This window comes from Bos indicus x Bos taurus, chromosome 4 (assembly GCF_003369695.1).
Source record: "Bos indicus x Bos taurus breed Angus x Brahman F1 hybrid chromosome 4, Bos_hybrid_MaternalHap_v2.0, whole genome shotgun sequence".
Lineage (NCBI taxonomy): Eukaryota > Metazoa > Chordata > Mammalia > Artiodactyla > Bovidae > Bos > Bos indicus x Bos taurus.
In genome coordinates, this window is record NC_040079.1 from 82,079,875 (window position 1) to 82,092,814 (window position 12,940).

Sequence of the window (12,940 nt, forward strand, 5' to 3'; positions counted from 1 at the left end):
CATGTTTGCCTTTTCAAACAAACTTTAGACAGAATATTTTAATCTGTTTATAAACTTTGTAGATAAAGAACTCCAGTGGGTTTTCAACCCATTTGCTAAAAAAAAACATTTTAGAACACCACATTTTGTGATAACAGGAATAAATGACTGGTATCAAGTTAGATTAACATTCATTTATGGAAATTCCACAACTTAAAAAAAATATTTTTCAATTCCAAACCTAGGAAACAGGTAGCAAGATTTGGAAAGTACTGTCTTTAATACATTTCTTTCATTTCTGATATATTCTGTGGACCATCTTTTTTATTTTAGAGAGTCATCAACACTAAATGTCAAAATATCAAAATAAATAACTTAGAAGCTGAATTTCAAAGAGCTCTTATTAAAACATTTTACAAGATTTTCAAACATCAAAGCACAGTCAACACTCTCTAAAATATTATTATTAATTATACTTCACTGTGATCAAGTGTATCTATATTTAATAAACATAATAAAATGGTGATTTAGCTTATTTCACTGATTTTTTATATTTTTGTGAATATCTATATTGAAAATATAGTGCAGAGGTTTAATTTAGAAATAAGTATACACATACTGAGGTTGTTAAAGAAAAGTAGAGATGATTAAAAGTGATGAATTTGTAAAATAAAAAGTAGCATCAACAAAATATTTGGATACTTCTTATTTAAATTAAAACCAAATAGAGAATCATTAGAAATATCCGAGTGACAGAGTTATACTGTCTGAACTCTGGAAAATAATAATTTGATAATTATATCCTAGAGAAAGGAAATACAGAAGGCCTATTGACTAGTAATTACATTCCTCAAGTCATTGATATAAGATTATGAAGGCCATAAGTAGGATATTGTCCTTAGGAATAGGAGCAGAGAGACAGAAGCGTGATGTGGAGAGCCCAGTGTGTAAGAAGAAACCTCAGACTACCCTAAAGATTAGCGACTGGGAGACTAAAGACCTGATGAAGGATGAAGCCATTATCAGAAACAGAAACTGCTTCTACAGAGAGTTGGATATGATATGAACACACTGAGTTCCACTTTACCATGAGTTTCTGAAGTGAAATGATCTACTCAGTACTTGAAAATGCAGGTCCAACACTCAAGAGAGACAGATGGTACACAGCAAGATTTAGGAAATAGGAAATATATGTTCATGTGGCTCCCCTGAGAGGAAAGAAGACAGAATTCAAAGAAAAACCTCATCACATAGAGATGGGAAAAGAGAAAGTCACAGAGATAGTCAAAGTAGAACTCATAAAGCATGATCAGAAAGACAGCCAAGGACAGCTTCACAAAAAAAGAAATAGTAAAAAGAATCTATTTCTGCAAAGTAGTTAGCTAGGAGAAGCAGTGGGTGAGGGTGGGGGGAGTTAGATCTAGCCATTAGAATGAGAATACACAGGCATCTGTTTTCTCTAGCTCTGATAAACTTATGAATTAATAACAAAGGAAGACCAGGATTTATTTTATGAGTGATGTACCATATACCAGAGATGAATTAGTAACCGTGTGTTAAAACTATAAACAAAACAACAACTAAACTGGGTTAGGATGGACTATTAACCCTTAAAAGTTTCCATTAAAGAAAACGAAAAAGAAGAATAATATGTAAAGAATAATATGTATTCCAGATTATGCTTGGATTATAAATAAACCTTCAATATTAAACAAACTGAATAAAACTCTGAACTAAATACATTATATTGCATACACTCAATACTAAAGTAACTTTGAAAAAATGTTTCTTCTGAATTTTGGCTGTACTTTTTAAAAAATCACAATTATTTAATCATTTTATCATTGAAAACATCTTAAAAGATTTTCAAGTGAGAAGTTGAGTCTTGCTTAACCAAGTGGCTAAGTAAATAAAAATTTCAAGACAAACATTATTTCACATGAAAGGGGGATACTGATTTCATGTTAGTATTTTTTTCTGAATGCTACTGACTCTTTGTGAAAATGCACCTAGTTGAAAGCTTTTACTTACAAAATCACCATTAAGCATTTGGTGTACATTTAGGTAGACATTAGTAAATTACAGGTGTAAAACTGCAAAATGAGGTAAGAAACATAACTTACTGTTTTTTCCTTTCCAGATTCCGTCTGATCAGGCTTTGCCATGCCTGGTGCCTGTGGCTGCACTTTCATTTTTTGAGTCATCCCATCATCTTCTTTAGGCAAACGCCGAGGTGCGCTGGCTGGTAAATCTTCCACCTCCATCACTGGCGGTTTCTTTTCTTCCACTGCTTCTGGAGGCACTCCGCCTTCAGGTTTAACTTCAGCAATTTGTACTTGAGTTTTAAGTAAGTCATGTTTCTGTTCTTCCTCTAGAATCGATGCTTTCGTTCCTGGGGCTAACTTTTTGTCTTCAAGAGCCGGCTTTTTGTCTTTAAGGGTTGGTTTTTTTTCTTCAAGAGGTGGCTTTTTTTCTTCAGGGAGTGGCTTTTTGTCTTCAGAAGGTGGCTTTTTGTCTTCAGAAGGTGCTTTTTTGTCTTCAGGGGGTGACTTTTTTTCTTGAGGGGCTGAAGTTTTGTCTTTCTCTCCTTTACTCTCCTCTCGGATTTGATCTATGGTTTCCTTAGGGGGAATTTTTTCACCTGAAGGTGTTTCTTTTACCTTTTCTGAAATGGTTTTTTCAGCTTCAGGTTTTTCTTCTTGTTGCTTCTTTTTCACTTTTACTGGGGCAGGCGTTGCTGTTTCCTGAAATGGTTGTTCTGCAGGGACAGGCAGAGGCGAGGCTTTTGGTCCCGCCTGTGTAGCAGGCATTTTGCCCACGTCTCCCAGCTGTCCTGATATTGCTCTCTGGGTTTGGCAATTTAAACAAAGCCATTCTTGAATCTGTAAATAAAGCAAAATTAAAAGATTAACTATAATACATCTGTTTTGGTACATTTACCAAGATGAGCACTTGACAATTTCTGGCTGCTTTTTTATATATGGAGAAGGTAGGTCATTGTTTTCTGAATCAATAGAACTGACTTTTAAAAGAACATTGCAAAAAGACTGCCTGAAATCTAAAGAATAGGAAGAATCCTTAGGGATTAGCATCTAATTGGCCTCATAATAAAAAGAAAAAAAAAAAATGTATCAAAGATGTTTAGTTGCTAAGTCCTAGCTGACTCTTTTGCAAGCCCATGGAGTGTAGCCTTCTAGGCTCCATGGGATTTCCCAGGCAAAAATACTGGAGTGGAGTGCCATTTCCTTCTCCAGGGGATCTTCCCGACCCAGGGATCAAATACCCCAGGGATCGAACCCAAGTCTCTTGCCTTGCAGGTGGATTCTTTACCACTAAGCCACTAGGGAAGCCCGCATCAAAGACAGACTAGGGAAATATCATTTTTTTGGTTAAAAAAAAATCTGCATTTGTTCTAAATACAAGTATTTTTAAGCCTCATACCTTCAAAATTAGTGTTCCTATCATAAATTTTTTCAAAAACTATTAAATTACAGTAGTCTTCTTTTCAGAGCCAATTAATAGTAAGTTTTAAAAGACTTAGCCTATAATCTCCTATCTTTTGTTTTGGATCAAATGTAATTCTATCTACCTGAGCAGAAGATAACAAGGCACATGTAGAAGTTTCAAAAATCACATGTATATAACTCTATCTGACTTAAGATTAAAAAATGTTATTTTTAATAATAATTACATTTTTTATGCAATTGTGTCAAGAAGCATTCACAAATTAAAACTGTTTGATATCTTTCCCCCCAGTTTTCTCAATTGCTGACTAACATAGTTCTTTATACCACTTCTGTTCCTAAGCGGAATCCATGGGCCACCTGAGCCAAATCTCCTGAAGTAGTCCTTACTCATATAAATTTTAGTAACTATACCAATATAATTTTAGCAGAAATCTGGGATAGGAGAAGGAGAATCCACCTTTTAAATAACCTGTTGGTGAATTCTTTTGCAAACTAAAGGCTGAGAACCATCCTCTCATAACACACATAAATGATCACATGGGAGAGAGATTGCTAGACCGATAATGTTGCAGAATTTCCTTCTTATTGATGTATGGGGTGCTTTTTCTTACATTATACCTATTAAAATGTAAGAAATTAAGGTTATACATGTAGCTTCTAACTGTTACCATTTAATGAATGCCTATCCTTTAAAGTACACAGGTGGAGAGTCACATAAACAATATTGTGATTGTATGTTGTACTGTTTTCTGAGAGGTAATTTCAAATTGCTCTTCATATTGGATCATTCTTTCCAGTAGCATAACTTCAATTATTTAGAGACAAAAATCACTATTGTCCTAGAATATTATTAGACAACTAAGATTCATTTCTTCAGTTTTCAATTTCTTTAAAGAAACAAAAATGTTGCTTAATAATAATGACTGTTTTGCAACTTGTAAGCTGTTATAATTCTTACTTGATTATCTAAAACAGTAAGGACCTGAGTCAGTTATTTATTTTCAGATAAAATGCTGTCTATAAAACATTAGTATGCATTATGGGTCACTTTACTTTGTGTGTTATGATCATCCAGTACCAATTTCTTTCTTAATTTCAACTCTAAGCAGCAATAAAGTGAGTTGTGGCTTCTTTTTATAGTAACTTTATACAAAGTCTTATGAAAGAATCTGATTTGATCCTTATGTCCAATTCTAAAAGTTCCAGTTGTTGTGTTGAAGAATCCCTAGAGGAGGTACTTCCATAATGTCAACAGAAAATCAATCTTAATCAGTGTTGAGGTTTTAAAAACCACTCCTTGGTGGGGTCATATCTTAACAATATTTTCATTCAGAAACTGACATTTTAAAAAACAAAAATAGACACAAATAGCTGTACCATTGTGCTGTTTTGTCATATGGATTCTAAAAGCCAAATGCAGGTGTGTGCTATGCATTCCTGTCAGGGCAGGTCCAAATGTAAATAAGTTAGGATGTTTTTTAACATTCCAGAAATACATGTTTGGAAATTCTTATCAATTATAAAAGCATGATAACTTTATCTGAGTTTTAGGGACAGATTATTCTTACAAAGTTGTCATCTCTTGCTAGTTATATTAACAGTATGTGATACCAAAATGGTACACAGCTCTCATTAAAAGGAAAATCTGTTGAGAAAATAGAGTGATTATTTCAAGGTAGTACACTCATTATTTTCATACATTTGAAAATTTACATAAGAGGATAAAGGGTTTCATCTATTTAATCTACTATGTCACAAAAAACACTTCACTTTCCTGATTTAAAATGTTTGATAAAGCTACAAGCAGTGATAACCCACCCCTACTAAAATCAAAGGCAAAGGCAACAGCACTAGTCTAAGAGAAAAATGACCTGTTGAGAGCCTCCTTGACTCTCTGTTTTGCTCAAATTCCCATCCCGATTCAGTTAAACCTAGTATCTTTTTTGTTTTTTGGCCTGTTCATGCAGCTTGTGAGGTCTTGTTCCCTGACCAAGGCTTAAACTTGGGCCTTCTGCACTGAAAGCATGGAATGCTAACCACTGGACTGTAAGGGAATTCCCTACACCCAGTATCTTTAATTGTTACTGTCTGTAATTAATTTTAACATGATGTTGCCACACTTGGTCTCTTGGTTATATGATTGATTTGCATTTTGAAGAATATCATAAGGCCAAGCTCGTTTTTTTTTAACTTACACTTTGTCACCAAAATTAATTCGGAAACTGATGCTAGTATTATGTCAAATAATTATGACAATAGCATTCACTTACATAGCTATTCTGTAGATATCCAGTCTATTTTTATCTATTTTTATTTATATACCCTGGGGAAATTATATGTGCAAGGCTTATTCAATCATGAACTCACACTCAAGTAGAAGAAAAAAGATGTGGGTTAAATATAAGTATAATATGCAAGGGAAAAAACTAAGGAAGATGGAAAGGATACTATGGTTTAAAAGGATTATCTGATGAATTCATTTACAACATATGGAATTTGATAAATTATAAATCACACAGAGTAATTTTTCACCAATTAGAAACATTGAACTGGTGGTCTCACATGTGTGTCTCTTCTTTCTGCAGCCCTAGAATTCAGATTGTTGTTTAGTTGCTAAGTTGTGTCACTCTTTGCGACCCCATGGACAATAGCCTACCAGGCTTCTCTATCCATGGGATTTCCCAGGCACAAATTCTGGTGTGAGTTACGATTTCCTTTTCCAGGGGATCTTCCCAACCAGGGGATTGAACCCGTGTCTCCTGCAGTGGCAGGCAGATTGCTTTACCTCTGAGACACCAGGGAAGCCCTTAGAACCCAAATTAGAGTACCAACAAATTTAGCAAGCAGAGGAAGTTATAAATTCAATAAAGGATTGAAAAGAAAAAAAAAAAAAACACTATTAGTTGCATCAAGAATTATGTATTTCTTTAAACATGTAAATTTAAATTTTGTTTATTAAAAGAAAAGATAGGAAAAGGCAGAGATTAGGGTAAAATCCAAACTAGAAATGAGAAAAGCAAAAGCGATCAAATTCTGATGAAGAAGAAAATGAGTAAAAACTAATTTTCACAAGAAAATTCATTTAGGTCAATACAGGTCATCATTATTCAGTCATCATTAAATATAAACACAATTACTAGAAAAATTTTCTTTAAAAAAAAAAACATTTTGGAAAAATACTCTACAACCACATAAGAAAATGTAAAAATCTGTTTTTCACAATTATTTCTTTTTTGCTTTTTTATCACAAATAATCCCAAAGACTTTTTTAAAATCACTGTATTCAGGAACCTAATTAAAAGTATTAATTTTCTGGGCTCAAAAATACGTATGTACAATCTTAGTTTCTCAATAGCCACACATTATTAGACACAATATTATTTAATATTCATAATGTTTCTAGTTCAGGAGCAATCTGAAGAATTAAGTAAGATTTCTAAAATTATATTAAAATTCATAATATATCACTGCCACATATGACTTTTAATAACTGAAAAGATATTGCCATAGAACTAACTCTTTCTATAACTGTTACAGTGGTGACACACATGACTAATCATATTTTGCCTTAAGGTTAAATATCAGATGTTATGGTTTTATCTCTGAGCTATTTCCTTATAAAGACAGTGAGACAATCAGAAGATGTATTTTACATATAACATGATATATTGTATATTATATATGTGTATACATTGAAGGCATTTCTATTATATTACTGAGTTTATTACATAGAAAAATAGAACAAATAGATCCTATGGAGGCTTTTTATAAACATACTAGTCATTATTATGGATGCTCTCAGACCATTTCCATTTGTATTCCTGTGTTTTAAAAATATATTTTATTTTCAGTATACTGTAAGTATCTTCTAATGGCATAAATATAATGAAAGTTTACATTTCATCTATATTATTATTAAATGTATTAAATTCAGAAGGATGTATTTGTATATGTCATTTATATATATTTATACTATGAAACCAATCACATTTTTTAGTGCCTTAATGTTAATATCCAGAATATCAAAATTCACATCCAAATAGGAACAATTCTGATAAAGTATATGAAAAATAACTCCATTTTGATCACAATGCATTAAAATATATCCACTTGCCACCTAGTACATGTTAATAAAATACATTTATTTTAACATCAAATCATCAGGGCTTCAAAACAACACTCTAAAAAACCATTTAATCTTAAGAGGAGAGTAGGAAATGAAGGCAGTTTTACCCAAAAAAGGGATTCTGCTGTGCTACTCAGCATTTTTCTATCAATAAGCAATTTGCTTTATATAACATTTCAGCTGTAACTATAGCAACAATACCATTAAGGAAAATCTCAGAACTTCAGGCTTGCCTATTTATTTTTCTAAGAATTTTTTCTGAAGCATGATAATAAGACCTGCAGCAGGTTGAAAGTCTGATGTTAGACTTTAAATGGTAGAGAAGTGATGGTCCCCAAATCTACATGAGCAATCATATTTGTGTCAGAGAAATCTTAATATTATCTTAATATGAATTTTTCATTAAAGAATCAACTAGATTGATTCAGAAACTCATAAACTTTTTGTCAATAGAAGTGTTTAAGTAGATCCTGAGTGACCCCACTTAAAATTCTGTAAAGGAAAACCAAGTAATCAAGGGGATTGCTACTATAATGCCATTGACTTTCCTGGCTACCATGAAGCTTCTGAGTCAACAACAAAAAATTTACACATATTTTTGCTGGTCTGCTTATCTGTTTGTCATCCAGAATGTTATTTTTTTTAAAGCTGAGAAATAATTACATTGATAATTTGTTTAGAAGTCACTATTTTACTTACTGACAAATCCACAAATTGGCGAACAACATCACCTGCAACTTGTCGCTTTCTTCTATGCCCCCTACAGTCTTGGCATTAGGGTGTTTTATTTACCCAAGGCCCACACAGTCTTCAACTTGACATTCTAAAAATCAGATTTTTTGCTTATTAAATCTCTAATTTAGTTACTTTTGTTACTTTTAAAAGGGAAAATGATTGAGTTCATGGTGGATTCACTTTTTTTCCTTCAGCTTATACAATAAATTGTTCAGACTACAAAGTCAGGATATTAAAAACTTGTAATCATTTATAAGACTACATTTGCAAGTGTGTGCAATAATGTGTTTGGATATTTCTATTACTTTGTCCCTCCAAAAAATTTGTCCCTCCAAAAAATGAATGGGATTACTTTTGTTCCTTTTATAATCACTGAAATAAGAGTAACTCATAGTCAATATATATAACTGACTGGCTGAGGCTCTTCCTCATTTACTTCATATGTAGATATAAGAACTTTCTCAGAATGTATTAGAATATTAATATTTACATGAAAACTAAGAAAAAACCAAGTAGATGATTTAAATATCAATTTTCAATGGAATTACTGATATGTAGGGTAGAAAATCAATAATGAAACCTAGTAGAAAATCTGTACTATTAGGAACCTATATAGGGGTTATCATTCTTAGGTCTAAATTGATCAGTGGTCATGTCCTTATCTGGAGAAGGAAATGGCAACCCACTCCAGTGTTCTTGCCTGGAGAATCCCAGGGACGGGGGGTCTGGTGGGCTGCCGTCTATGGGGTCACACAGAGTTGGACACAACTGAAGCAACTTAGCAGCAGCAGCATGTCCTATCCATCTCTACTTTTATGTTTACATCTGTAAGACCTGCCCCCCAATCCCATATCTAAATGCATGAAGTCTATTTTACTCTTTTGCTGTAAATTTCTATATAATGTACATTTTTGTATAATGTAAAGCTATATTAACAAACATTTCCATAAATAGCAAGATGCCAACTAAAATCATGTATACTATACCAGGGTGTAAAATTATAAAATAAAATTATTGGGATTATAATTGCACACTTTGATTGACATTTTTCTGTGTCCATTTTTCTTTGAATAAAGCAGGATCATTTTTCTAGTCACCTTTTCACCACAATTAATAAGTATTTTCCTAAACTAAGAAAGTAATCTCTGAGTGTTCAATGTTTTAAATACCATTACATAATAATATATAAATACACATGTACTAATTAAAATACTTCTGAATAATTACAGTAATACAGTTTTGACAGAACTTGTTGAGGGAAATCAGGGGCTTAGTTTCCTTTCAGAAATATATGAAAATAAATATGTATTTTATATTAAATATAAAAGAACTAAACAGGGTTTTTTTCCTTACAATATCTTCCTTCCTTTCTTCTTTTTCTTTTCTATCCTTTTCTACATCCCTCCCTTTCTTCCTCTCTTTTTTTTTCTAACTGGTGAGAGAGAGACAGAGAGAGAGAGAGAGAGAGAGAATGACCTCACTAAAACTGTTTTTGACTTAAGTAAGTTACCTGATTTGGGTTCAATCAGAAACATTAGTATACCTGATCACCTTCCAGTGTGATCAAGTATTCTGTTAAAAGTGTATAAAAGAAAACTCTAAGGACACAGCTGGTTTGTCACTGGTAACCAATAATAAACTGAAGTGAAGAGTAATCATACATATTTATGTTGACTTTAGCTAATTCAGCTCTAGAAAAAATGGAAGTCTCAATAAGACTTACCTGCAGATTCATGGCATTTCTATTTGTGATTAATCATTCTAGTGTACTACACTTTAGGTTGATATTTATATGTTTAACATAGAAAATAAGCAACAGTTTAAATATTTATCATTTATATGGATACCAAATTTAGGTTTTTAATCAGTTCTTATCCCTCTGCTTTTATAGAGTTTATTTTATTATTTATTACAAGAGGTGTTTATTTACTTTGTATGTGTGAATAATTACATCAATGAAAAAATTCCTTTTTAGTGTAACTTAGTTACTAGTCAGCCCTTCAGGAAATGTGTGACTGACTTTCAAAATAAGATTTATTTTGAAGATTTTTAATACACCTCAATACAGTCATTTTATGTATGTTAAAATTACAAAGTTACACACATTTAGAAGACAGGTTATTTAAAGCATACGATAGCTGAATAAAGGGAGGAGCCTGGTGGGCTGCAGTCTATGGGGTCGTGGGGAGCCGGATATGACAGTGACTTAGCACAGCTGAATAAAACTTTATCAAACATTTTACAAGATAAATAAAAAATCAATCCCAATTTTAAACATAAGCATCATTGTGAATATAATATTCAAAGACAGAATAATCTCACAGGCTAGGGAGCCTGAAATGTACAGGAATAGGACTTATACCACTGGACAACAGAGAATGAAAACAGGTGATGGGTGTTAAACCCTCATATCAATACAATGCAGCAGAACATGGTGCAGTACTGGAAGTTCTGTGTGCAGGCAAGAATCAATGTGTTGATTCTGCAAGATGTAAACTTTTCTAAGCTGAGCTGTGTTTCCCAGGATTCTCTTCTCCTTAAGTACATTATAATATAAAGTCAAATATAACTCCTCATTCAGTCAAGTGATGTAATTAAGGTAAGATGATAAAATGAGGATTAGGAAGGTAGCAACCTAAATGCAGTAGAATTTACTGTGGCCTATGACAGGCCAGATAGATATGGAAAACAGGAAAATGGACCAAATCTTTAAGGACAGTACAAACACAATTCACACCTGGATGATAATTATCTGTTACAGTGTAGGCTGAAATTAGTAGGCATAAATAAAAAACATCAAAATCAAACAGACATTTAAGAAAGACTTAGTTCCTCAATATGGCAGTGACCAGAAGGATCTGTTTTAAAGCAAGTCATTTAAGTTGTTCTTTGTCCCATAGCCACTCGTAGACTTTAAGATTGAGGTCTAATATGTTGAACCTGAGATCCATTTATATTAAAAAAACAAATACACATAAATATATACATATACATCTCTTTCTTTTTTATAGGAATGCCTGCCTGTCCATGGGAAATTTTTGAATGGTTTGAAACAATCATTGATTATTAAATATTCTTATTTTATTAAGTATTTTATTTTTTATTGAAGGTTAATTACTTTATAGAATTTTTTTTGTTTTGTCAAACCTCATCATGAATCAGCCATAGGTATACATATATACGCTCCCTTTTGAACCTCCCTTCCAATCCCCGCCCCATCCCATCCCTCTAGGTTGATACAGAGCCCATGTGTGAGTTCCTGAGCCATAGAGCAAATTCCTGTTGGCTATGTATTTTACATATGGTAATGTAAGTTTCCATGTTACTCTTTCCATACATCTCACTCTCTCCTCCCCTCTCCCCATGTCCATAAGTCTATTCCCTATGTCTATTTCTCCATTGCTGACCTGTAAATAAGTTCTTCAGTACCTTTCTTCTAGATTTTGTATATAAGTGTTAGAATACAGTATTTATCTTTCTCTTTGTGACTCACTTCACTCTGTATAATAGGTTCTTGGTTCATCCACCTCAACAGAACTGACTCAAATGCATTCCTTTTTATGGCCAATTAATATTCTATTGTGTATATGTACCAGAACTTCTTTATCCATTCATCTGTCGATGGACATCTAGGTTGCTTCCATGTTCTAGCTATTATAAATAGTGTTGCAATGAACAATGGGATACATGTGTCCCTTTCAATTTTCGTTTCCTCAGGGTATATGCCTAGGAGTGGAATTGCTGGGTCATATGGTGGTTTTATTCCTACTTTTTAAAGGAATCTCCATACCATCTTCCATAGTGGCTGTATCAATTTACATTCCCACGAATAGTGCAAGAGCATTCCCCTTTCTTCATACCCTCTCCAGCATTTATTGTTTGCAGACTTTTTGATGATAGCCATTCTGAACAGTGTGAGGTGATATCTCATTGTAGTTTAATTTGCATTTCTCTCATAATGAGTTCCAGAAAAACATCTACTTCTGCTTTATTGACTATGCCAAAGCCTTTGACTGTGTGGATCACAATAAACTGTGGAAAATTCTGAAAGAGATGGGAATACCAGACCACCTGACCTGCCTCTTGAGAAACCTGTATGCAGGTCAGGAAGCAACAGTTAGAACTGGACATGGAACAACAGACTGGTTCCAAATAGGAAAAGGAGTATGTCAAGGCTGTATACTGTCACCCTGCTTATTTAACTTATACGCAGAGTACATGATGAGAAACGCTGGGCTGGAAGAAGCACAAGCTGGAATCAAGATTGCTGGAAGAAATATCAATAACTTCAGATATGCAGATGGCACCACCCTTATGGCAGAAAGTGAAGAGGAACTCAAAAGCCTCTTGATGAAAGTGAAAGAGGAGAGTGAAAGTGTTGGCTTAAAGCTCAACTTTCAGAAAACGAAGATCATGGCATCTGGTCCCATCACTTCATGGCAAATAGATGGGGAAACAGTGGAAACAGCGTCCGACTTAATATTTTTGGGCTCCAAAATCACTGCAGATGGTGACTGCAGCCATGAAATTAAAAGACACTTACTCCCTGGAAGGAAAGTTATGACCAACCTAGATAGCATGTTCAAAAGCAGAGACATTACTTTGCCAACAAAGGTTCGTCTAGTCAAGGCTA

At 33.4% G+C, this 12,940-nt stretch overlaps 1 protein-coding gene across 8 annotated transcripts in view; it reads right to left on the reverse strand.

The window, feature by feature from the left end:
* Positions 1–12,940, reverse strand: part of PCLO (piccolo presynaptic cytomatrix protein) — a 391,952-nt gene that overhangs the window by 196,326 nt on the left and 182,686 nt on the right. For all 8 annotated transcript variants that reach the window (XM_027539836.1, XM_027539833.1, XM_027539835.1 and 5 more), the window contains exon 4: positions 2,103–2,861. In XM_027539836.1, the coding sequence (XP_027395637.1) occupies positions 2,103–2,861 (759 nt within the window). The remainder of the gene's footprint in view (positions 1–2,102; positions 2,862–12,940) is intronic.